The 25281-nt window shown below is 36.4% G+C and overlaps 3 protein-coding genes across 10 annotated transcripts; all 3 read left to right on the top strand.

Annotated features, from left to right (window-relative positions):
- The first annotated feature begins 1721 nt into the window (after nucleotides 1-1721).
- LOC117925293 (nuclear transcription factor Y subunit A-4-like) lies at nucleotides 1722-7198 on the top strand. 8 transcript variants are annotated; one of them, XM_034844277.1, is made up of 8 exons: nucleotides 1723-1871; nucleotides 3365-3418; nucleotides 4084-4486; nucleotides 5425-5543; nucleotides 5620-5691; nucleotides 6082-6249; nucleotides 6504-6670; nucleotides 6767-7198. In XM_034844277.1, the coding sequence occupies exons 3-8, from the start codon at nucleotides 4177-4179 to the stop codon at nucleotides 6885-6887; spliced, it is 957 nt and encodes a 318-aa protein (XP_034700168.1). In that variant the 5' UTR covers nucleotides 1723-1871; nucleotides 3365-3418; nucleotides 4084-4176; the 3' UTR covers nucleotides 6888-7198. The 8 variants fall into 8 exon arrangements, with proteins under 8 accessions (XP_034700167.1, XP_034700168.1, XP_034700161.1 ...); XM_034844276.1 differs by having other exon boundaries at nucleotides 1722-1871; nucleotides 4084-4468; nucleotides 6504-7198; XM_034844270.1 differs by having other exon boundaries at nucleotides 6504-7198.
- Nucleotides 7199-8766: 1568 nt separating this feature from the next.
- LOC117925496 (alpha/beta hydrolase domain-containing protein WAV2) lies at nucleotides 8767-16469 on the top strand. The gene is made up of 8 exons (XM_034844513.1): nucleotides 8767-9078; nucleotides 11021-11056; nucleotides 11190-11268; nucleotides 11398-11452; nucleotides 11623-11739; nucleotides 14695-14859; nucleotides 15291-15534; nucleotides 16041-16469. The coding sequence occupies exons 1-8, from the start codon at nucleotides 8841-8843 to the stop codon at nucleotides 16058-16060; spliced, it is 954 nt and encodes a 317-aa protein (XP_034700404.1). The 5' UTR covers nucleotides 8767-8840; the 3' UTR covers nucleotides 16061-16469.
- A 1240-nt stretch (nucleotides 16470-17709) lies between these two features.
- On the top strand, nucleotides 17710-24359 carry LOC117925497 (PHD finger protein ALFIN-LIKE 4-like). Its single transcript, XM_034844514.1, has 5 exons — nucleotides 17710-17969; nucleotides 18246-18278; nucleotides 20287-20515; nucleotides 23257-23392; nucleotides 23823-24359. The coding sequence occupies exons 1-5, from the start codon at nucleotides 17873-17875 to the stop codon at nucleotides 24084-24086; spliced, it is 759 nt and encodes a 252-aa protein (XP_034700405.1). The 5' UTR covers nucleotides 17710-17872; the 3' UTR covers nucleotides 24087-24359.
- The last annotated feature ends 922 nt before the right edge of the window (nucleotides 24360-25281 follow it).

Genomic DNA, 25281 nt, shown 5'->3' with positions numbered 1-25281 from the left:
GTTTGGCTTTGAATTGAATTCGTCAGTAGTGGGGTTTAGGACATAGGGGTCAAATGCCACCAGCGGTAGAGTCTTGTTCCTTTTCAAAGCCCTTAGTCTTCTTCCTTACTCCATGTAAGGGAAGGGCCTTCATAGATTCTAGCTCCATTACTAGACAGCATTGACTACTGGACAAATATCCTTTTCATCTTCCTTATCCTCTTTTATTATATATATTTTTACCAACCTGACCTCTCTTTGGGAGATTCTTAATACTTAATATTTAAAATGATTTTAAGTTATTATTTCATTAAATTTATTTATCAAAGCTATTTTAAAATTTAAATTATAATAATATTAAATATATATAATACGATTAATCATTTAAATCAAACCATTAAATAATATTAAATAGACAAGTTGATATATCAAAGATATTTGGTCAAACTTAATATTTAATACTTCATGACTTAACATGATTTTAAGTTAAATTATGTTCAAATTATTAAGTTGATTTATTAAAACTATTTTTAATTTAATAATTTAAATTATGTCATTAAGTAATTAAACACATTTGATAAACTAATTGACTATAAAATCATAATAATTAATTTATTTTTTGTGTTATTTTTTTTTCCTTATTTGCTCATATCTAAGGATGTTATATTTTTCAACTCTACATCCACAATTTTTTATAGTAAATATTTTCTGATGATTTTATATTTATAAAATACTTTAAATATGGATATTTAACAAATGAATTTATTGTTTAAGATGAATGAAAATAGATATTGGTTAAAATTAATGATGGTAAATATCAGTTAAAAATAAATAAAGGAAAATAGGTCAATTTAATGATTTATAAAAAAAAATTGATATTAATTTTATTAAATAATCTTAATATTTAAAATAAAAATTAAATAATAAATTTCAAATTAATAATTTAAGAATAATTTAAATTAAAATCAATTTAAATTATTAAATAATAAATATTAAGTTTTATTAAATTATCCATTTTAAAAAAACTATATCAAGAATTATTAATTTTCCTATAAAATGAGCTACAGCCCAAGATTTTGGTTTGAAATAGCATTTTATTTTTATTTTTTTTAAAGTCATAGATCATAAATTTAATGGGAAAATATAGATTAAAAGTTAATTCATATATATATTTCCATGGAAAATAAAAAAGGAAATATTTTTATTTTTCTAAGTGGGTGAAAAAACAACAAATATGTTTATAAGCCGCATTAAATAGGGTAAGCGAAAAAAAATTGCAACCAAACGGTCTGTAGCGGGGTATTTTGGGAATAAAAACAAAAAATCGCTGTCGCTTACTAAACTTTTGAAACAGTGTCGTTATCTGAAGGTGGAGGGGCATTTTCGAGAATAGATAAGGCAGATTGGGCAAAAGATGAAAGAATTAGGATACGATTCAACGCAAGGTCACGCGCAGTCAATGAGGGGAAATCCACCGCATTTGAAAAGCAGCGGTTTATAGGGGGTGATTGGGAGCAGAAGCAAGGGCGCGTGGGAGAGCGTGGCGACTACCTGTGATGGACAGTTAAGGGCGGCTGAGGGATGGAGTGAATAGAGGCAGGGGTAGAGGGGCTGTTTGGGGAGTGGTGGGCCACCCAGAAAAAGACGTTAATTGCAAGAAAACAAAATCAATGGTGATGGTAGTGGTGGTGGTGGGTGGAGTGTGTTTGTATTGGGGTTTTGAGTATTTGTTTGTTTTTTGGTTGTGTGTGTGTTTACAGCAAAGCCCAAGAAAGATAGAGAGAGAAAACAGTTTGTATAGAGAGAGGTGTGAAGGGGTTTCAAGGGAGGAGACATGCCCAACTTCATCCCAACATCTATATTCCTTGCTTCTTCTTCTTCTTCTCTCACAGGTCCTCTCTTGATCTCTTCTCCTTTTCCCTTCTCCACTGTTCGCCTTTTTTCTTTCTCCATCTGCTTTCCTTTTGGGATTTTTCATTTTCCTTTTTCTTTTTTCTTTTTCTCTTCTTGACTTCTTGCGCTTGCCTCATTTCTTGTTGGTTTATGAGTCTACAGTCCAAGTGGGTTTTCGTTTTTATTTGCTTTGTGTTGAATGCATGGTGGGTTTGAGTTCATGTTGATGTCGTTGCTGTGGTGGTGAAGATGGGAAAAGGGATAATAATGGGTAAAGCTGTTGCCGGTGATGGATTCTGACTCTTGTGGATGTTGTGGGTATTTTGCTTTCTGAGATTTTGCTTGTGGGTATTTCATATATCTATGCATTTCGATTTTGGGAATGGATTTTTCTGTAACGGTGTGAACTGGTTTTCATTCATATTGATGTATTTTTTTCTTTTTTTTTTCCAGAGTTGTTTCCCAGTTTTTGTAATGGGTTTGTGGTTTACCCATTTGGATGGGCCATCTGGGACTGTGGTTGAGTCATGGGTAGTTGGATTCATTCATTGAAGATTGGTTAAATGGGCTATTGAAAATTTATTATGTTTTATAAGGAGGGTCCAGGTTATTAGGCGTGGTCGGTGATGTCCCATTGTCAGTCCGGTTGCTTGGTATTCTTTGTTAAAAGTTTAAATATAAAAGTAAATAACAGAAGAAGAAGAAAAGGATTGTTTTCTTTAATGTATAAATTTCTGTCTGGTTCTTGCTTGTTTGTTGTATGCTCCAAAAACTGGGTTTCTCTGCCTTGGCACATTGACCAGGCTTATTCTATTGGATTTAACTTTTTTTTTCCTTTTTTTTTTTTAAAGAATACTGGGAAACTTAAGTTTTCTTGGGTGGTTTATGGATTTGAAAAGACTTTTAGACAGAGGGGGTGCTTGTTTCTGAAGAACTTGTCCAGTGTGTTTGCTGTGTAAATGATTATATGTTAATCTCCTATGCTTGCCAGTAATAAGTGACGAGATCGGTGTAATTGGTCAGTGAACAAAGTTGTGGATGAAAGTGTATAGAGCTCTTCATTTGTGAGAAAAATTTGGAGTAATTTTTTTGGGGTAGGGGAAAACACCAAAGCCCTTCCTTACCCGTTCTTTGCAATGAAATGGTTGTTTATGGTCCAAGAAAGAAAAACCAAATTAAAACTTACAAATTACTAATTCTTTGGCATTAAATTAAGCCTATTCTACAAGATTTTTGAAGAGCATAGGCTGTTTATGGTGATATTCTCCATGTTTGGTCTGGTAAATGGCTTCATCTACACTATCAGAGCTGACCTGAAGTTGCATATTGTGGGCTGGGTTTGTTCTTCATGGAACAAGTATTTCGCATTATATTGGTTTCACTCACATTGATATTGATTTATTGATGGAACAAGATTTGATATTGATTTATTTCAATGGGTTTGTTCTTCATGAAACAAGTATTTCACACTTTGACTTACTTTGTGTTTTAGGTAGGTGAATGGTCTTTATAGCTGATGCTATGGCAGTGTAGTACGCATGTTGAGGTGTGTTTTTTCTCCTTTCTCAAGTGGGTTTGGTTTTATGTGCATGCTTGCTTGCTGCTCTGCTGCTATTGGTATTTGAACGAATGTGGAGTTAGCACTATATTAATAAGGCTTCCTTTTGAAATTTATTAATGTTCTTTGAAGTTTAAATAGATTAGAAGCATATAGGAATGATAGCAATATTAAAATATGGTTGCAATTAACTGGAAGCTAATGCTGGGCAAGTGTCTTATTGTATTATGTATTATGTACAACCTTTAGAATTGGTGGGATTATTGATGTGATAGTATGTATTATGTACAATCTGCTCAATGAAAGTATCATGGAATTGGTGGGTAGACTGATGATGTTCTATCTAGCAGTTGAACCATGAAATACCATGTGCATTGGGTTTTCACATAAAATAATCTTTGTGCATCTTGTGATGTCTTATATTGAGTGAAAGTAATGAAATTTTTTTTCTGAAGTGGCTAAAGAAAATCATTAGTTGGGATGTTCTTTCTAGAGAACAACTAAGAACCAATCTTATAGGAACGTTAGTGTGTTATGGGCCATCTCTGTCGTTTTCGTGCTTCTCTTTCTTTTATAAACCTTTGACAATTTTGTCCATCTTTTAATATTCTGAGACAGCCTGGCTTATTATATCTTGTGTTTTTCTTATGCAGCTATTCTCAAAGCAAGCTGAAAGGGTATATATTGTTTGTTATCTAGGATCTGAGGGGGTTTGCATCAAAGTGCAGGATGCACTTGTAAAATAGATGGCTATACGAATCGGAAACTTGCCCAAAAGAAGTTTTGATTCAAGTTCTGTTCATTCTATGCCCCATTTCACTGTTAATTGCCAAGCTTGGTGGAATTCAAATGAACAGCAGCTTCCAGAGTCTTTTTCAAAAAATCTAAGCTTGAAAGTTGAATCTCCGCCCCAACTCTATCAAAACATGAAGCAGTTAGGTCTTCAACTACAAGACCAGGACTCATCCTCAAGTCAATCAACTGGTCAGTCTCACCAAGAAGTGTCTGCTATCGGAAGGACCAATTCTCAAGATCAATGTATTTCATCTGAATCTGGTACATACATTTTTAGTTTGCACATATATATTTGTTGTTTTTTATCCCTTCTTTTCCAATTGCGCTTTTAGGGTACAATATGTTACATTGACAGTGTTTGTTTTCTTTTTTCCTTTTTTTTTCACCTCTTAATAAAATTTTGAACTTATTTTCTAAAAAATGAGACAAATGAAAAGTAAAGTAAGAAGAAGGTTTATATAATTTGGTAAGTGAAAGTTGAGTTGTGTTTACATCCAAGTTAGAAGCAAAATGTTTTAAGATGATCAATGTGAGGTAGGATTCATTGTATATATTAGTTATTGTATTATATTAGTTATCCAGAGGTAAATTGGTGATACTTTCCCTGTAAAATTATTTCACAATGGAAGAAATAGAGAAATGCTTCTGGAGTATTGCTTGATAGTGGAGTTCCTATTCTTTATCATAAATAACAATGGGCTATCAAGCTCAAAAAAGAGTGTCTGAAATGAAGATGTTGAGATAGATGAGTGGCAATACAATACAATAAGAGAAGCTAGGGTGACAGTAATCCAGGGTAAGATGAGGGAAATAGATGCACCTATAAGGAGCTACTTCAAGGTCAGCCACGAGAGGATTATCCTGAGGCCATAGCTTTGGGCCATGAGGAAGGGTATGATTAGATGTGATTTAAAGGAGGATAAGTCTCAAGAGCTGGATGGTGAAGAAAATCTTTAGTGTAACTGATCCCCAGGAATTGATCACCTCAATTTGAATTTTGAAAATAGCTATAATTGCCTCATCATATATTTCTTCCATTAGTTCCATACTTCATAACTTGCATTCATGTGACACTGATATTTATAATTGGTCCATGCACAACCTACCTTAACGAAATTATCTAAAACTTGGTCCTCAATTATTCTTGTTGCTAGACTAACCTAACATTAATTTAATGTTTGTCTGCTCCACATACTCAGTTCATGGTGAAAGTTGCGAGAAGCGTGTGGAAGGTCAAAGTCAAATGAAGCCAGTTTTCTTTATGGCTAATCCAGATGTTGTCTTCAATCCTTCACAAGTTGACTATGGCCATTCTGTGGTAAGTTGAAGTGCTGTCCTTGGGTGTCTTCTTGTTGCTTGCTTCTTAATCTAATGCTTTTCTCTCCCCATTGCAGACTCATGTTGCATATCCTTATGCTGATCCTTACCATGGGGGGTTAGTGGCTGCATATGGTCCACATGCTGTTGTAAGTTCTATCTAAATCATTGATTTACTGATAAATGTGCTGCCTACTTAATTTGCCTTTAATTTAAAATACTTGTGGCACCATTTTTTGTGAAGGAGGTTGCCATTTCAACTCCTTTTAACCTCTTTTTTTTGTGCATACACAAAAGAAACTCAACACACTGGATACCATTTTGATCTATAATCTTTTAACAACTGACCGAAACTTTAGCTATATTCCAAGAATGGCTAAGAAGTAGTAACACATCAGTTGCGTGTTCAATCTCCTATGTCAAAGCCCCTGCTCAATCTTATTTCAATGGGATCTTCATTTCCACTGTATCTGTTCTTTTTATGATATACTGTAATTGTTCTTTCTTCTGTGCTGTAATTATTATTGAAACTCAATCAGATTCAGCCCCAGCTGGTGGGGATAGCACCTACCAGAGTCCCACTGCCCTTTGATATTGCAGAGGATGGACCTATTTTTGTCAATGCAAAACAGTATCATGGAATTCTCAGGAGGAGGCAGTCACGAGCAAAGATGGAGGCCCAGAATAAACTCGTCAAAGCCCGAAAGGTATGGAAAACTCTCAGATACCACATTGGAGTAATAGGAATCTCATATCATGTTTGGAGTGTAAGGAAATTGGAATTTTTTTCTTGAAATCTGCAAGGGCAGAAGATTTTCCGGATGTTGAATTTGTTTTATGCTTGTATGCTGACATTTGTATGCATTACATAAACTAATATATTCTTGTGTCTGAATCTATAATCTGTTGGAATGCACAGAGCTTTTCTCCTCTAAACAACCATCCTTTCAATTTCATGCAGCCATATCTGCACGAGTCTCGGCATCTTCATGCCCTAAATAGGGTTAGAGGATCTGGTGGACGCTTCCTCAGCACGAAAAAGCTCCAAGAACCCGACTCAACTTCCAACACTGGCTGTCATAGTGTATCTGGCTCTGGTCATTTTCACCAGAAGGGAGACACAACTGAGTATGAAGTCCATCAGTCTGATACTGGCAAATTTGTTGCTTCAACTACATCCAGCTCTGATGTCACCAGTGTCTCTAACAGTGATGTCCTTTTCAGGCAGCCGGAGCACAGGTTCTCAGGCATGTCTCCCCACATGGGTGGAGCCATGCAAGGCGGTGGCGGTGGGACTTATGGGCAATGGAGTCCTGCTCCTGGTTGTCCGGTGAGAAGTCGATAGGAACAAGATCGATGGAGTCACTGGTCTGGGCAATTCATCCTTGGCTTTGTTACTTTCGTTTCATGCTTGTTAAGAAGATAAACACATCAAACTTCATGGTGTAGTAGAAATACTCTGCTTTCCCATTTCCAAGTGCATACATTCTGGCTCTGTAAACATGGTTGAGAAGAGGCTATGCTTGAAACTCTCTGTTTGTGAACCATTGTTTTGTTTCTTCAAGACAATGTGAGATAATGGTTCACCGGTATTTTGTTTGTTGCTTACAGAAAGCAAACCCAGCCTTTTGTGCTAGTGTAGTGATGTTGATGCCAGTTTTTCTTTCATGCTAGATGATTAGAAGTCCTTTCTCTTTTTTATTTTATTTTACTTTGGTAGTTCTGATTTTATGAAGTATTTGGGAACTGTTATTGAAAAATTTAGTGTGATTCTTTAGCGTAGAAAATTGTTTTTTAATTTAGAAAATATGTTTGATAAATTTTTTGTTAAGATTGTTTTTTTAGAATTTATTTAGAAAATAAATTATTTTTAGAATAATTATGAGGTATAAAAATAATAATTAAAAAAGTAAAGAATATTTTGAAATTTGTGTGTCATACATAAATCTAGTATATGAATTATTTGTTAAAAGCTTTTCATAAATATTGTTTTCGGAAAATTGTTTGAAAATATTCAAATTAGTCCCAAGTCTTTGATTTTATTTTATTTTTGGTCATAATCATTTTTAATAATTTTTTTTAAAGACCTAATATAGCGGTTAGAAAAGCGTTATTCAATGTACAAAGACATCATTCTCTTTATTTATGAAACTTATTTTTAAGAACGCATAATTTCCGTTGTTAATTGTTTTGAATTTGAGATGACAGATGACAACTGAAATTTTGGATGAGCAAAGCAAACAAGCAGAGCAAACAAAGTATGTGATGGCATATTCGTTAAAAAAAAAAATTATAGGTCCAAAATTGTGTGCTGTTAACGGTCGAGAACAAAGGAGAAATAATATATATATATATATATATATATATTTTTTTTTTTCAAAAAAAGAAAGAAAAGAAAATGGAAAAGGTGATGTAAAGAAAAGATGTACATCAAGAAAGTGATATAAAGAAATGATAAAAAGGAGGAAAAGAGAGAGATAAGAATCTTAAAAATAAAAATAAAATAATAAGAAAGAGAGAATGTGATAAGTGATAAAAGGTATGCATTATGTTATGCCTAGATGTGATGGCTTTTCCGCTCCCTCCTTAGATTGCAAGAAAAGAACCCTAAGCTCAACCCATCTAAATAATGGTCGAAAAGGACTAAAACTCATATTTAGTCCCATAAATATTCCATTGCATAGCATAAGCAACCTCTACCTGTTAGGCCCATGGGGTGTTTGAACATCTAAAGAGGGGCATTTGAACACCCCTTATATATTATGAAGAATATTTTAATAAATTTTGTATCGCGTATGATAAATGAATAATACTTTTATGAAAAAAAATTGCGAAACTAATTTTTTGTATCTAAATTTTCAAACAAAATTTTATTTTTAAATTATTACTTTGATTGTATTTTTGGTTCCAGTGAAAACCAAACACAAGCCATTCATGAGAACGTGATTTGTAATAGTAGGCCCGGTTCCTGTTGAGTTTAAAAGACTGTAAAGTAAAAAAGCGGATCCAAACACGCCTTAACAACCGAAAACGCCGTCCGCAGTTTTGAATATCATTTACTTCGGTTTTCAAATCATTCGCTTGATTCCACACTTAATGGATCGTCCTGGGCCTTTTGGTCCCCAATTGAAGGCTACGATCCACCACCCGGATGCCTCCACATGACATCGGGCCCACATCCCCTGGGCCCACTGCGGCGCGTCAAAGTCTCCTCGTAACTACACTCGCACTGTCGCACTGTCGCACACACGACTAAGACAAAAGCCTCTGGTCGAGAGAGAGAGAGAGAGCTTGGACGATGGTGTCGTACGTGAGTGTGCTGTTGTACGGAGTTGGAGGCATAGTGGTGGCGGGCATGGCGCTGCTGGTGGCGTTCCAGGAGAAGCTCGTATACGTGCCGGTGTTGCCTGGTCTCACCAAGTCCTACCCCATCACTCCCGCCCGCCTCCGCCTCATGTACGAGGACGTTTGGCTCAGATCCTCCGATGGCGTTCGCCTCCACGCTTGGTTCATCAAGCTCTTCCCCGAATGTCGAGGTTCATTTCTCTTTCCATGCCTCTTATTTTTTAAATTTTGTTTTTTAGCTATTTAAAAAAAAATATTTTTTCGAGTTGTGATGGAAGGCGAGTTAGGGTTTTGAATTCTTATGTTTTGTTGGTGCTTGATTCGATTTGATTTGGAAGATTTTTATTTTTTGATTTTTAGTGTATGGTTAATTGGATGTTTGGCGAGGTGGAGTTAGGGTTGGGATGTGATGATATGGTTTTAGTTGGGTTTTGGGAATTGGAGTTTGGTTAAGTGGGAGAACTTGTGTTTGTGGAAATGGGATGATTGCTTATTTTTTGTACAAATTTATTTGTGGTTGGTAAGGGAGAAAGCTGGAATTTGCCGGCTGTTTGGTTTCTGGGAAAACTAACGAAAAGGGCAACATTTGGTAGCCTTAATCACCTTCTGGTGCTAATTTGGTTTTGCAAAAATGAAATGCTCACCTCAATTTAGCCATGTAGATATTAAGTTAAATTAAGTGGAGGTTTTGGTTTTTCTAAGATCCCAAATAAGGAAATATTGAAGAATTGACATTTTAGTTCTATTATTTATCTACCGTGTCTGGTTTATCAAAGGGACCTACAATGAAATGTAGGTACAGTTTTTTGTTTATTTAATTAACTGGACTAGGTTCCGGGGCTGTTGCACATCTGGGAAAATATTTCTCTTGCACTCGTTCCATGGCATGCATACTCCTTTGGGTAGCTATTTAGGATCATGTGCTTCTTCTACAGTTCCTTTTCTTATAAGATTCTCTTTCTCCATTTGTCATTGGTTGGTGAGACTGGGTTTTGAAGAACAACCAGAATATTATTGGAAGCCTGAAGTTTCAAAACTGGTAGATGCCTCATTAAATATGCAGCATAAAAGGGTTTTTAAATAAGTGACACCATACCATAGCTGTAGAAGTTTCAGACTTCTAAGGAGGTGTGGGTGGAGGAGGTATGGAACCATTCTCCTGGGGGAGGTTGCTGGCCCCTTGCTTCTTTAGGCAACTCAATGATTGGGAAGTGGAAACTGTCAAGCATTTCCTTTTGACACTGCAAGGGAGGAGGGTGTATAGAGAGTTAGAGATAGGGATGACAAAATTCTGTGGGCTGAGTCAAAGGATGAGACTTTCTCTGTCAAGACCCTGTACAAGGCTTTGGAGTGAGGAAGACAAGGTGTCTTCCCAACAAGTGTGATTTGGAACTCTTAGGTGTCGCTGAGGGTGGTTTTCTTTGTTTGGGGGGCTACTTGGAATAAGGCTTTAACTTCAAACCACATTCAGAGGAGAGGGTGGTCTTTGGTGAATAGATGTTTCCTATGCCTCAAAGGGGAAGAATCTGTTGATCACATCCTCCTTCATTGTGATAGAATAAGGGTTTTAAGGAATCTTTTGTTCTCCCTTTTTATCACGTCGTGGGTGCTCCCCTCTTCGGTTAGAGGTGCTTCTAGGATGACAAGGTTTCTTTGTGGGTAAAAAAGGGAAAAAGGCAAGGCGGATTGCTCCTTTATGCCTTTTATGGACTGTTTGGAAGGAAAGAAACAGTAGGACGTTTGAAAATGAGGGGTGGTCGATTCAAGGGCTCGGATTCTCTTTTATTTGTAATCTTTGGGCATGGTGTAAGTTGTATATAGTCCCTAGTTCTCTTTCCACTGTAGACTTTGTGGACTAGCTGGGTTTGGGTTAAGACAGGTTGTTTTTGGTGTCCTCCTTTGTTTTTGATGACTCCTTTAGGTGTTTCTTTGTAGACTTCCCGTGTACTTTGGAATACTTCTTTTGGCGTTTCTCTTTTATAATTGCTTCTTTTTATCCATAAAAAAACTTGTAGAATTCTCAGAGAACCATTACCTTTTTTTTTTTTTTTTTCCTTTAAGCATGTTCACAGTAGATATCTGGGATTTTAAGATATTTTTTGAGGCTTAGAACTAGTCCTGTTGGTTTTGCAGGTCCAACAATTCTGTTTTTCCAAGAAAATGCAGGAAGTATCCTTTTATCAGCAACATAGTTATGATCATCATTAATATTATTTGGGAACAATAACATTAGGTTATGTTTGCATTTCATCTTTGTGATTGGGTTCAGCATTTTCAGAGGGCCTTTACTAGTCAAATACAGATATTGCTCACCGTCTTGAAATGGTTCGCATAATGATACAGAGGTTGCAATGCAATGTTTTCATGCTTTCATACCGAGGGTATGTATCTACAACTGTATCAAGGATTTTTGTCAAATGGTTGTTTTTGTTATTAGCTGCTGGAACTGAATTGGGTTATGCATGTTGCTTTTCTATTGAATGGTGTTACTGCTTCGTCAATTAAAACAGTTATGGGGCAAGTGATGGCTATCCTTCTCAGCGTGGTATTACAATGGATGCTCAGGTGTGCTGTATCAGTAATTTGTTCATTTTGATTTTCAAAGCTTTACTGTTTAGATGATGACAATGATCTTATGCATTATCTTTCTGTTTAGATGATAGCAACGATCTTATACTTTTTCTTTCTGTTTAGATGATAGCAATGATATTATGCTTTTTCTTTCTGTTTGATAGGCTGCATTGGATCATCTTTCTCAAAGGATTGACATTGACACATCTAGAATAGTTGTGTTTGGAAGGTCCCTTGGGGGTGCAGTTGGAGCTGTTCTTACGAAGAACAACCCCGATAAGGTATTTCTCAAATTATCAAGTAAATCATTATTATATTTATTTATTTATTTTTCTTTGGTTTCAAGGTGAGATTTGGAAGGCTTTTTTCTCCAAGATACCATTTTGGATTTCACCTTTCTGGTATATGGTATAATTTTGTTATATGTCTTGCTTATTATAATGACATGAGTTGTTACCATTTAAATGAATCTTTGTGAATTAAGACATCATTGAGCATGTTATAGAAGTTGGGCTAAATTGGGTGTACAACATATGATTACTATACAGATTGGACCACATCCTGGCCGCTAACAGGTTCCGCGTGGCACAACATTTGAGTATTCTTAGTCCATCCACAATTTTAGATGATTGTTTTTAATAAGAATTTCCCCCCACATTTTTATCTGTGCATGGGAGAGAAGGTATCCAGTGACTTTACACTAGGAGTTAGTGAAGGAACCCTTAGAAGAGGAGGGGACTTCAACCTTGATTTAGAACAGCCTTCTTTTAGTGTCCTCTTAGCAGATACATTATACCGGATTGGAGGTAGTGTTGTAAGATTTACCGACCTTGTTAATTGGTGAAAATGAGGTGAACTCTCTCTTTCGTTTTTATTTGATAGGCAAACAGGAATTAAAAAGTGCCAATCAAAAAGTGGTGGTGCACGGACACTCTCTTAAAACCTCTATTCAACAGCCTTTTGGTTTTAAGATGTGGATGTTCATTAATTTCTTCTATCCTTGGCCTGTTCTCATCCTCTTCTTTAGGAACCTTAACTTTCACAACGACCTAAGTGACTGGGAAATTGATGATCTCTTCACTTTTGTTCCCTTTTTGCTTCATGTTTATGTGTTGCTTTTCTTCCCAAATGAGAAAGTTTGCTCACGTTCATTGTTTTTTGCTCTCGCTTCTTCTGGATACCCCCATTCTTTCTCTTAGGCCAAATTTATTTGGATGTCCAAATCCCTACCAAAATCGAAGTTTTTTCTAGGTTGGTGGTAAAGGAAAAAGTCAATACTAATGACATATAACAGATGAGTAGGGCTACTAAAGTCGGGTGTTCAAAGTTCTATATCATATAAGTTATGGAGAAAGAGTTGGTCATTGATTTTTCCACCAACCAATCATTTTGACTCTTTGGTACTTATTATTTCAGTTGGCAAGGACCAATTGGGTCCCTCCTAGGAGCATAGTAGATTTGGATGATTGTTTCATTCACTGGCTTTTGCAGGTGATGCTAGGTGTATGATCCTATGGCAGGTGGACATAGTTGCTATTATTTGGGTTGCATGGATGGAGAGAAATGCAAAGATTTTTGAAGATAGAGGCAGATCAGTGGGGTTGTTGTGACCATATGGGAATTAGTGTTCTTTCTGTTCTCTATTTGGGCTTCAGTCTCTTTAGAGTTTCACGGAGTATCAATGAGCATGATCTGCTTGCTCTTCCAGTAGGAGGTCAGTGGAGATTCTTGCAGAATGGAAGCCCTCACTAGAGGGTTACCTCAAGCTTACTTACACCTTTCTCCTTTGGGTAATCTAGGACATCATGGGATTGGTGGTGTTTTCCGAGACACTGGTCTTGTAATTGAGGCATGCTGTAGGATTTTTTGGTGAGAGATTGGCCATTGAAGTTGAGGTCCTTGCTTTACTGGAAGGCTTCACCATTGTGAGTTAATTGGTCTACAACAATATTTATTCATGAGGGACACTCCACGGTGAAAATAAGTTGGATCCCTCAAGGGAAGAGGGTATAGTGGAAATTAGACTCATGGGTGCATCAATTCATTGAGTCGGCTAGAGCTTTAAAGTGATCTTGCTCTTTTTTCCTTGGATGGCTAATCATGCTGCAAATAATTTGGCTAGATGCTGGGCCTCTTGCTTAGTGTCCTGCATGGTGATTATTTGCTGCTTTGAGTTTTACTTTTTAGTTTTTCGTATTTACCTTTCTCTATTTTTCCCTTTGTAGTGCTTTCCCCCCTTTTTCTTTTGAAGGATAGCTCATCCTTCCGTTTGAATTGTTTTAATCATTTTAAACGAGTGAAAAATTGTTTGTAATCAAACAAAAGTATATATGAATCATGTTTATCCTCTTAGATTCTGTGTACTGTGCTATATCATTTCAATTGCAAACATTTATAACATCTATATTTGATGAGCAACAATATATTCTTTAACTAATCTCATGTTGCCACAAATAGTTTATCCAAAAGGTAGACCAACTGCCTTGAAGAAAAAATAGCTCATAAATTATCTTATTTGGAAGTCTTCCCTTGAAATACATATTAGCCAGTATGTAAATTTGTTTGTGGTTTCTCAGTGGTAACAACCTTAGATGATCCAATAGATCCCATCAATAATTTCTACTTGTGCATGAGGCATAAAGTGATATTGTGCGTAAAACACTCGGGTAAGGGAGAAGTCAGTGAGATTAGATTTGCTCAAAGGAAGTGGTCATGCAATTATATTATACGAAATCTTGGTTTGATTTAGAAAACTGCTGCTTACTAGTACAAGAATTTTGAGCGTTCAATGAAAATGGAAATACTCCTTTTGCAATGATTCAATCTAGATTTTCTTTGGGGCTATAAATTAAGCTTACAAGATGTTTGTCCATTTTCATGCTAGGACTTGTACTTCAGCCTTAAGCTCAAACTAAGTTTTGGTAGAGCTCAGACTGACTGTCAATTAGCCTGAAACCCAGTCTGGGTGTACATTGTTCTTTAGGTTTATTGGAGCTTCAACTTCTGTTCCATTTATTTTTGGTTGATAGGGTGTTGAAGTGTGAACTGCCTTGGTTGACATGGAAGGTTGATAAAAGATTGTGTGGAGGCATCTTAACTTTATGTTTGAATGATCTTGTTGTGTCTCACTAGTTGTGATTTTTCTTCTTTTTTTTGAATTCTTGAGATGAATTTTTCTACTCTCATGCTTAGCTTTCTTTCAGGCATATCATCTTTGGTCTGTCTCTTTTTTGCAGGTTGCTGCACTGATATTAGAGAACACTTTCACATCTATCCTGGATATGGCTGGAGTTCTGCTACCCTTCCTAAAGTGGTTTATTGGAGGAAGTGGTTCAAAGGGCCCCAGGATTCTTAATTGTCTTGTGAGATCTCCTTGGAGCACCATTGATACAATTGGCGAGGTGAGGCTACATGTTTGCAGCCCCATCCAAGATTGCATGCCTTTGTTGGATTCTGGCACTGGTAGTGCCAATAAAATACAGTTTTCTGATGTGTTGGGGACAATGTCTTGATGCAGCGCTCTTTTAGTTCTGTTCCTTTCTTAGAGGGTGCTTGGTAAAACATACCACCTAATGATTTAAAATGACTTTTAAGTTAAATTATGATTAAATTATTAGTAAAATGACTTTTAAGTTATTGAAGTTGTTAAGTGATAAATCATTAAGTCAATTTATCAAAGTCATTTTTAACTTTAAGTTGCGATATTAAGTTACTTTACAAAATATACTTAATATGCTTAATAACTTAAATTAAGTCATTAAGTTATATTAAGTCATTTTTTTCTTTTCATGAATGTATGCATAAGGCCATATATTGACCTTATTCACTGCAGATTACCCAGCCAATCCTTTTCCTCTCTGGATTGCAAGATGAGATGGTTCCCCCATTCCACATGCAAATGCTGTATGCTAAAGCAGCTGCTCGAAACAGGCGATGCACCTTTGTGGAGTTTCCTACTGGCATGCACATGGACACATGGCTGGCTGGTGGTGACAACTATTGGAAAACTATTCAGCTTTTCTTTGAACAAAATGTCCCAGAGCAGACAGAAATTCAATCATCCCACAACGACAATGGTAACAATTCTCCCAAGTCCTACTATTCCAAACATCCCACTCATCCTCAACAACCATTCCCCCCAGAAACCTGATTCTTTTGTTTTAGCCACTTCTGTAATAGCTCCCCCTTAAACCATGGCACTGTTGTGCAGTGTTGCATTTTTAAAAGGGATTGTGTTTGCATTTTCTAGAAAGAGAGGCCTTTATATCATCTTAAAAACGGTAGCTAGTAGTTGAAGTTACTTATCTTCTAAAAATTTTCGCCATATTTTTCAGTGCTGTATAATTGAGGAGCTTATTATAACCCTTTATAATGTGTTGCCTTTCCCCTACTTTTTCTGTTTATTTCTTATTTTTTGTCATTCAAGTTTTGAAATCTTTTATTGAGGAAAGATCAAATCGGTTTAAAGTTTTTCTTTATGATGCAACATTTTTGCATTGTTCATTGCAGCCACAAGCATAAACACATATTGAAAACATTCATCTCTTTTGCTAGTTTGTGTAATGTGTTATGCTGCCTTCAGATTCTGAGGAGGCAAGGTGAATCGCTGGCATCAAGACCTTCTGAGGTGTAATCAGTTGGGCCATCACATGACTTAAAACTATATCGACTGTTTTTGGAAGTTGCTGCAATTGAAAGCTCTTTGTGAGGAGTTGCTGCCTGCCAGGAGCCACTGCACCCCTTCAGGTTTTTCTTCTCAGCAAACCATCATTTTTTTGGTTTAACAAACTTCACCAGATGCCAAAACAAAAATGTGAATGCCCCTTGTCATACTCTATGGCTCTGACACACATGCTTGATTACTGAATCGATTCTGACGAATTCTTGTATGAAATAAGAAGTTAACCACAATTCAAATATACACTCCACAGTGATGCATTAGATTGTTTGTATCTCTGTTTTCATGGATTATATTTGTGTTAAATATTGTCCTGGCAATTGCCCCATTTCACGTTCTGGTTCCTCAATAGAATCTGTCCATATCGATTTCCCTTGTCCTATAACCTAAGGGTGGTCAGAGACTATATATGTTAAGAGTGTGATTCCATTCACTATAGGGATCTTGAGAGTCCAACAAAATAAGGTAAATTCTTGTTTCATGCTCTATTGACCCCTGCAGTTAACAGGGAAAAGAAAAGAACCCATTAGTTGGTGAAAGCTGGACGAGAACAATTTTATTATTTATGGTTGGTTCATGGATCAAATTTGTTTTATTAGTTGGAAATTGAGAAAATCTGCCCAGTTTTGTTTGGGTTTTGCTTCAGTTGAAGTCAAAAGAGCGGTCCTAACAAATCCAAGGGCTTTTATTCTTTCATCCCAGTGTATCTGGACATTGAAATTCTATTATATATGACAAGTAAATAAAAATAAATTAAAATTAAGTTTAAAAATTTAAAAATTAAAAGAGCTTTTGAAATTCAATAAATTCTATTTTGTTACTAATGCCCGGTCTGGAATTGCTTTTTGAAAAGCTAAAATTCCTTTTTCTAAATTCATTTATGATACAAAAGAGTTCAACATAAATGTAAAAAAAAAAAATTATTTCTTATTAAAAAAAAAGTTGCCTTTTAATTTCTGTTTTGTCTTTTGGCTCGTGCAAGATGCCAAAAACTGCTCAGAAGGATTTGTTTTACAACTTCAGCTTTCAACCCAATGCAAAAGGCAATTTCAAATGGGCTTATCTTACAGGGCCCAAGAAATGAATGCTCTGGCCCAACTATTCCCTTTGCTGACTGCTGAGCAGGTCAAGCCCCAAAAACAGGCCCATAAGCCACACTACAACCGAGCCCTAATCTACAGAAAAAAGGGAGGGGAGCGTATTGCAAATTTGGTTCCACTTCCACCACCAAGAAGATCAAATCTTGAACCTTGATGATACACCTGCGTCTCACCCTAGCATATCTATAACCGGACCCCTGAAGCTTCTATCAAATGCAGTTCGAAGGTTGACTCAAGTCCGCAAAGCCGTTAAGCCCGCTGAATACTAAATCACCAGGCAAACAACGGATGCCACGTGGCAAAAGAAGACCCATTATCTGCCACGTTGGAGTGAACCTCCCCATTATGTTTATTATCATCATTGCTCACCACTGTACGTTACTAACCGGAGAGGTAAAGTATTTTAGCCCCCTTTTTCCCTCCTTAAAATAAATAAATAATAATAAAAATATAATAAAATAAACACCTCACTCCAAAGTCCAAACATCCCAATATCTGTTCCTCTCCTTCCCTCTTTCTCTCTGCTTTTGCTTCTTCTCCCTGTTGTTTCTCACAAAGCACCCATTTGGAAGCCATTTATTTACGATATTATCCACTCTTCTCCTTCAATTTCTTCAAAACGACGGCGTTTCGGCGATGGATGGTGGGCCGCAGTACAATCCTCGAACTGTAGAAGAGGTTTTCAGGGATTTTAAGGGTCGCAGAGCGGGCATGATCAAAGCCCTCACCACTGGTTAGATTTCGTTTCTGTTTGTTTTTCTCTTGACCTTTTGGTTGCTGAGAAATTGTGGGAGGGACAAAAAAAATGGATAGTGGAGTTGATTTGAGACTTCACGTCCTGTTAAAAAGTTTTTGGAGTTTTTTCGTTTTCCTCTGTTTTCTCAGAAGCCAAACGGAGTGTTCTTATTCAAATTTTGACCAAGTATTATGGTATTGTTTATGCGTATTACCTTTTTCCTTTTTGGTTCGCATTTTGATGGGTTTGTTGTTTTTGGTCGTGGATTTGCAGATGTTGAAGAGTTCTACCAGCAATGCGATCCCGGTTAGGGTTTCTACCTCTGATTTACTCTTGGACTGCTATGTCCTTTGCAATTTTTGGTTTCTGATGCAATGTCTGGCCTGTGGTTGAGTATTGGTTTGGTCAGTAGTTCAAATGTAGTGGTGGTACTGGTGACTGATTTGGTTTAAATTTGCAGTTAAGCTCAGCATTTTGCTTTATTCGGTTCCTTTTATTAAATGATTGAATCTTCTATGCTATGTCTGGTTTTGGAAAATACGAAGGGAAAAAAAGTTAAGGAAAATGATTTTCTCATCCTTTTACTTTATTATAGAAAATACGAGAAAGAAAATCAAATATAAATTTATGCATGCTTAAAGTGTTTAATCTCTATGTAGAAGAGGTAAAAAAAGAGTTTTTATTTATTTATTAATTTTAAATTTATTATTTATTTTTCTTCTGACACTATTTCCTTCTATTTTTCTTTTCTATTTTCTTTCCTTTTTATTTTCAGTCAAAATTTCTTGGAACCAATCTTTGTCCTAGTTTCTTGCGTGGGTATAATTCAAGTTTATTTTTGCAGTTTTGACATACTTCATCAACTTCTCTCATTTGTTAACATATATTGCGTCTTCTGAGTGTAGTAGTATATCATTAACAAGGGTGTCTTTTCCCTTTTTTCCCTCTCTGTGTGCAGTTTCTGTTTCGTGTTGCACTGCTTTGTTCTTACAGATTAAATTCCTTTATATATATATAAAGAAAATCAAGAAAATAAGCTGTCCAAATGTCTCTGTTATCTTAATTTTGGCTTCAGTTCTTAGGCTTTTTTTTTGGTTAGAGTTAAATGCCTGTCAAAAGTTTCAGTTTGAATCTGGTATCCTGAAACATGTTTTTTTCTTGAATTGCATGAATTTGAAATAGGGTTATTTGCTTTCTATTTGAGTTTTGTGCAACGGAAATCTTAGATGTACTCTAGCAAGGTGCATATGTTTCTACTTTGTTTTCTTCTCCTTCATCTTCTACCTATTCACATTCACTTTCAACTAGTCTTCAGTTTATCTCTAATTCCCCATATTTCTATCAAGTTCCCCATTTCTATCAAGATGAATTATGTTCTTGTGATGTTTTGCTTGCGCTTTATGCTGAAATAGGGTCCAAGGGTCTTTGAACAAGCTTGCTGCTAACTGCATATATCTCAGCAGGTAGTCCCAGCATTTCCAATGCCTTTAAGAAAGATTTGTTGTGCACTTGTGTTTTTTTGTCACACATTCAACTTCAAATAAGGTTTGAAGGGGTATCGAATAAGCTTGTTGTCTAACTGTCCACACCTCACAGTAGGTGGTCCTAATGCCCAGAATGACCTGAGTTGCTTTTTGCTTATTGGAACAGAAGCTTTCTAATCCTGTCTGATCCATTTTCTGGTTGAATGGCATTTTATTTATCATTTCATCTCGTGAGGAGAATTTTGGGATTTCATTGATTTCTTTTCAAATTTCTTAATTCTCTATTAAAAAGCTTCAGCAATTCTAATGGGCCTTGATATGTTCAACATCTACTATTCCTTGTTTGTCTCTGCAGCATCAATAGGATTGGAAAACCCTTAGGTATTTATTTCTAGAAATAGTTAAATTGTGTACAATTACTAAGTTACAGGGTTTTGGAATATCTTTTTATTACTGATAAATCTTTTTATGTGTGCCCTTTCCAAGACGCTGTTATTCTATCCTGTTTTATTCACAATAAAAAAAATCCTGTTTTGTGTGAACAGAAGTTAATACATATATCATTTTTCCAGTTATTTGTGTATTTATGTGTATGGCTTGTATTAAAAAATTTGTTTCTCTTTCAGAAGCAGTATATGTTTTAATGTTATACCTAAAAGGGTTGTGTTTGCTCCCCTGACTAGTCAGTTTGGTCCTTTCTAACTTCACTTGACTTTGTTGTTTTCATGTCTTCAAAGGAGAACAAATATTCATAGCTACTTTATGTGGCTACCTTCCTTCAGTTACTGATGGTTATTGACATGTTGTATTCAACTCACTCTATATCGCAGAGAAGGAAAATCTTTGCCTTTATGGATTCCCTAATGAACTGTGGGAAGTTAATTTACCTGCTGAAGAGGTGCCGCCTGAGCTCCCTGAACCTGCCTTAGGTATTAATTTTGCCAGAGATGGGATGCAAGAAAAGGACTGGTTGTCTCTGGTTGCTGTGCACAGTGATGCTTGGTTACTTGCTGTGGCCTTCTATTTTGGTGCCAGGTTTGGTTTTGATAAAGCTGACAGGTATATCTTTCTTTAACATGCTAACCTCTGTCCTAGAGGCCTAATTCCTGAGTTTCATCTTTGCACCAAAAACTTCTCCCAACTTTTTTGCCTTGATCGTTTTTGTTCTATTCTATTCTATAATCATTAAATCCAGATCGATTCGTCTGTCTAGTATATTCCTTTTTATTCTTCATCATCCTGTTCATTTTTTAAATGTTTTTCATTGCAGCAGTTTTGGAAAATCCTAGGCTAGAAATATTGCTCTTCATGGTATTTATTGCTGTTCTATTTCATGCATAATATCTGAATCCATGGACAAGTGCCACTTGTGTTATTTTGACATGTATGCCCAATGATGCATGAGCCTGTTGTGACCAATTGCCTGTAATTCATCTATAATAATGCCATGTGGGCCTGCTGGAATAAAGTGATGTGATGTATTCATAATGTCCCCACGCAAGTAAAAAACGGTGATCCAAGACTTCCTTCTCGATGTTAAGGGGTAGTGGCATCTTGGCACTGGATGTGGATGGCCACCCAGAAGGAGGATCCCTACTTTCCATCCTTTGGGGTTGAACACTTGACAGTTGATACAGTCACAATTCCTTCTTTTAAAAGTTGAAGGGATTAAAACCTTTTTACTTGGTTTCCTAGGATTGAGAGGAAGGGAGAGAGGGGGACAACCCTTCCCCCAGATATACCTTATGCTAAGGGAATAGGAGGTCGACTTCTCTTACTTGATTTGAACTAGGTCATCCCTCCTGCTCAATCCCATTAAATGTAATTGTTGGCACAGTGCCATAGTTATATGCATGCTCGAGTTGGAAGTAGGGCTTCAAGAGTCCAAATGGGGACTTGCCTCCATCACTAGATAATGAGGATTTGATTTAAGAATTTTGGCTTAATGAATCGTGTTGGAGCCTTGTTTAAATGGGAAAAATTTTGTGTGTTGGACGTGTATTGAGCTCATTTTACAATTATTAAAAGTCTTGTTTGGGATAATGTTTAACTGTAGAAGACGTAGAAGTAAAAGTAATTGCTACTACAACACAATTAAATTTTATGTTTGCAAATTGTATTCTAAAAATGCTTCTAAGATAAGGATTATTATAATATTTAAAAAAATTTAATTAAATAAAAATCTGCTTCACTACTGTGTTTGAGACAAACATGAGTCTACTTACTTCTTTCAAAGGTGGATAAATCATGTTGGGGAATGTTGGGCCCATAGTTGAGAATGCTATTCAAACACTCAAAAATTGTCAAATGCCACTTTTAGCATTTGAGAAACTCTCCCAAATATGGCTTAAGAGGGGTGGAGACTTGGCTATGTTGTTTGGGTAAGCCAAGTTCTTGAAAGCCAAATAAGTGGTTTAGAGTCTTTATTTAAAGTGGGAGGTCCTAAGCAACAGGGACTACCCTTTTGTGCACAACAGGTTTTTTGAGTCTAAGCAATCGGCCTCAGCTTGGCCTGCACTGTGCTGTGTGCCTTGGGCCAATGACCCTGTTGCTGTGCATTCTCCATACTCCTATGCCAATGCCCAATTGACCACCCCACAATGCAAAGGTTTGAAGAGCTCCAAATCTTAAACCCAGCTTTTGGAATGCTCTTTAGTTATTGAGTTTCCCAATTAGAATTCCAACTCTTAGGTTTGCCATTCTCTTCTATCCTCTCTCTCCTCTCTCTCCTCTCAAGATACTCCACTACCCCTCAAAGTTTCTCACTTGACCATTCTAGTGGCTGGCCTCCTCCACATAATAACTTAGCCTAAATAGTAATTAGATATATTTGAATCTTAGAACAAGGAAGGGATAAGAAAATGATGAAAATATTTTAAAGCTATTTTAAGCATTTTGTTGCAAATGGTTTTTTTTTTTTTTTTTCCCTTTAATTCTTTTCCAAGATCCAATTACTACGATGGAAATTCTGGAAAGAAGTGCCAGTGCATGTGGCTTAAAATATAAGTGTGCCTATCAAAAGAAAAAAAAAAATGTGTGCATGAAAAGGAGGGAAAACCCATTGTCCTTTTGATTTGGTCAAAACTAAATTTTGCCTTGCAATTGAACTTTCATATTTGCTTTTTATGAAAATGAAGCTCTAAAACCAACATCTCCTGATTCCACCCCCTCCACATGAATGGACTGTTTCTCCCTCTCCCATCATGAATGGATCGTGTCTCCTTCCTGAACAGAACGACTCGAGAACTCCCCATGTGAATGTAATGGCTGAATGGACCTCTGTATAGACTTTGGCAGAAATTCCCTGTTGAATGGCTTCAGAATGAGCTGTCCATGTTAGCGATAACATGGGGTGGCCATGTTAGTGATAACATGGGGAGGCTGTGTTAGCGATAACACGGGCAAATTACACCTGGCAAAGAATCTTTTCTGTTATGACTATGACCTATAAGACAGCGACATGTGAAAAGAACTGAGGGATATACATAAAAAGGAAATCAGAAAGAATATCAGCTTTTTGAGACCACAACACTTCCCGCTTATGGATAGGCTGTCTCTGTTCCATGAAGATAAAAAGCAAAAGCATCTGGTTATGGATCAAGGGAAGCTGTTCATTAGGAGTGTATACTTTTTGTTACATCTTTGTTGCAGGATGTATACTTTTTGTTGCATCTTTGTTGCATGTTAATCCATTGGGTCTCTTAAATATGCTTGTTATATGAGGCTGCTGAACATTACCAAATTGGATGCTGTATTTTATTGTTTTATTCAATAAAAAATTGCTGGAATTTTTAATGCAGGAAACGTCTTTTCAATATGATTAATGATCTTCCAACAATATTTGAGGTTGTGACTGGAGCTGCAAAGAAACAAGTAAAGGAGAAGTCATCAGTTTCGAACCATAGCAGCAACAAATCCAAGTCAAACTCGAAAGTGGTAATTTTTTTTTTCATCTTTCTAGTTTCCTTTGATAAATGAATGAGGAGCATTAGTTATCTAGTGTCAAATATTGTCTTGACATGTTTACAGCTGATGATAATTGAACTGGTAATGTGTCCATTTATGGTAACTTACCTTTATCACTAATTCCTATATGGAATTCAATTTAGACAGTTGAATGTCAATTATTAGCTTGACTATCATGGCCTGACATGACTATGACAAGAAATCTTTCCTTATTAATGTATGTAGCAAAAACACAACGAATATTTTTATTTTGCCCTGTCTGGAATGTGCCTGCCCTCATGGCCGCATTGGAATTCATTATTTTTCTTGGTCATGATTTCTGAGTGTTCATTTCCAAACATTAATTGATATTTCACTTTGTTTACATGTTGCTACCGTATCTATTCTGGAAATAAAACAGAGAGGATCTGAATCAGCTAAATATTTAAAGGGTGGGCAGCCAAAGGATGAGGAAGAAGGATTGGATGAGGTAGATGAGGAGGAGCATGGGGATACCTTGTGTGGTGCTTGCGGAGAGAACTATGCTTCAGATGAATTCTGGATATGCTGCGACATATGTGAGAAATGGTTCCATGGGAAGTGTGTGAAGATCACCCCTGCGAGGGCTGAGCACATCAAACAGTACAAGTGCCCCTCATGCAGCAACAAGAGAGCAAGGCCTTGATATATCCCGTTTGAGGTGGGCAAATTCTCACCTTCTGTAATTCCTGTGTTGAACTCAACTAACTGTTTAGTTGGTAAGATTTTCTCTTTCTTGGTCCTTTGTCACGGTAGATGTATTGAATACTATGGTCTTAGGAATGTTGTTACTTGTTATTTGGATGTACTCTAGTCTGCAGGTCGTGAAACATGTTCTTTTCTATTCTGAATTGGAATATATATTAGTTTCTTCTCTACAGAAAAACATCTGTAGGTGTGGTAGGCCTTGTTTATCGTCCTCCGTTCTGTTCACAGATATGAAGTCTTCCGTATTTTTACTTTCATTTTATTGGATTTGATGGCAAAATACTCTAGAGTGCCTGCATTTAGAATGATCTTATGATCTAGAAATGTTAACCTGAGGCCATTGCATTGACAAAATCAATAGGAAGCACAATGGAAATAGGTGTATGAATACCACTTTTGCAGAAAATCTATAGTTCTGTTTCCAGTTCCCACCCAACAACCAAACTTCTGATCCCTCTCTAGGTCTAGACACGTTTTTTCAGTTGGATGCTTCTTGATGAATGCATTCACACTCCCCTTTCTCCAAAAGGGTCCATGGGTGTTTACCAAATTTTCTGTTTTTCTTTTTCCTTTTTTATGACCGAGGAACCTTCCCTGGCAGAGTCCTTGAGACTCCATGGGGATCCAAATCTTTGGGTGCTGATTGCATCCATCATAACCAACATCGGATAATCCAGGCAATGCAACCAGTTGCAGGAATTAAACACTGGAATCCAATCCACAACCGGCAGGGTGTTCACCTAACATTTGACCCAAAGCCCAACTCCATAATCTCACAGATTGAGAACAAATTCTATTGTTACTAAATGTACTCATCATTGTTGTTATGGTGTCTGGATAGCCTCATATTGGGGTTTTGATTATCATTATATGGTTTAGTAGGGTATTATACATAAGGTGATTAACTTATTACTTTGTTTGGTCAGCTGGAAAAAGGCAGAAAGTGGGGTTGATGGTGGCTACTTTTTCTGATGTCTGGTGGATGGTGATGGTCTATAGTCAATGCACTACGAAAAAGGAGGTCCAAGTCATATAAAGCATTTATGCGTAAAGGCTTATGACCATTAAAAGGGCTTATGTACATTGAAAAAATGATTTCCAATTCAATGGCTTCTATTTATTTTATTTAGAAA

Source organism: Vitis riparia, chromosome 11 (genome assembly GCF_004353265.1).
Source record: "Vitis riparia cultivar Riparia Gloire de Montpellier isolate 1030 chromosome 11, EGFV_Vit.rip_1.0, whole genome shotgun sequence".
In the NCBI taxonomy this organism is placed as follows: domain Eukaryota; kingdom Viridiplantae; phylum Streptophyta; class Magnoliopsida; order Vitales; family Vitaceae; genus Vitis; species Vitis riparia.
This window is presented reverse-complemented; position numbering and strand designations above follow the sequence as displayed.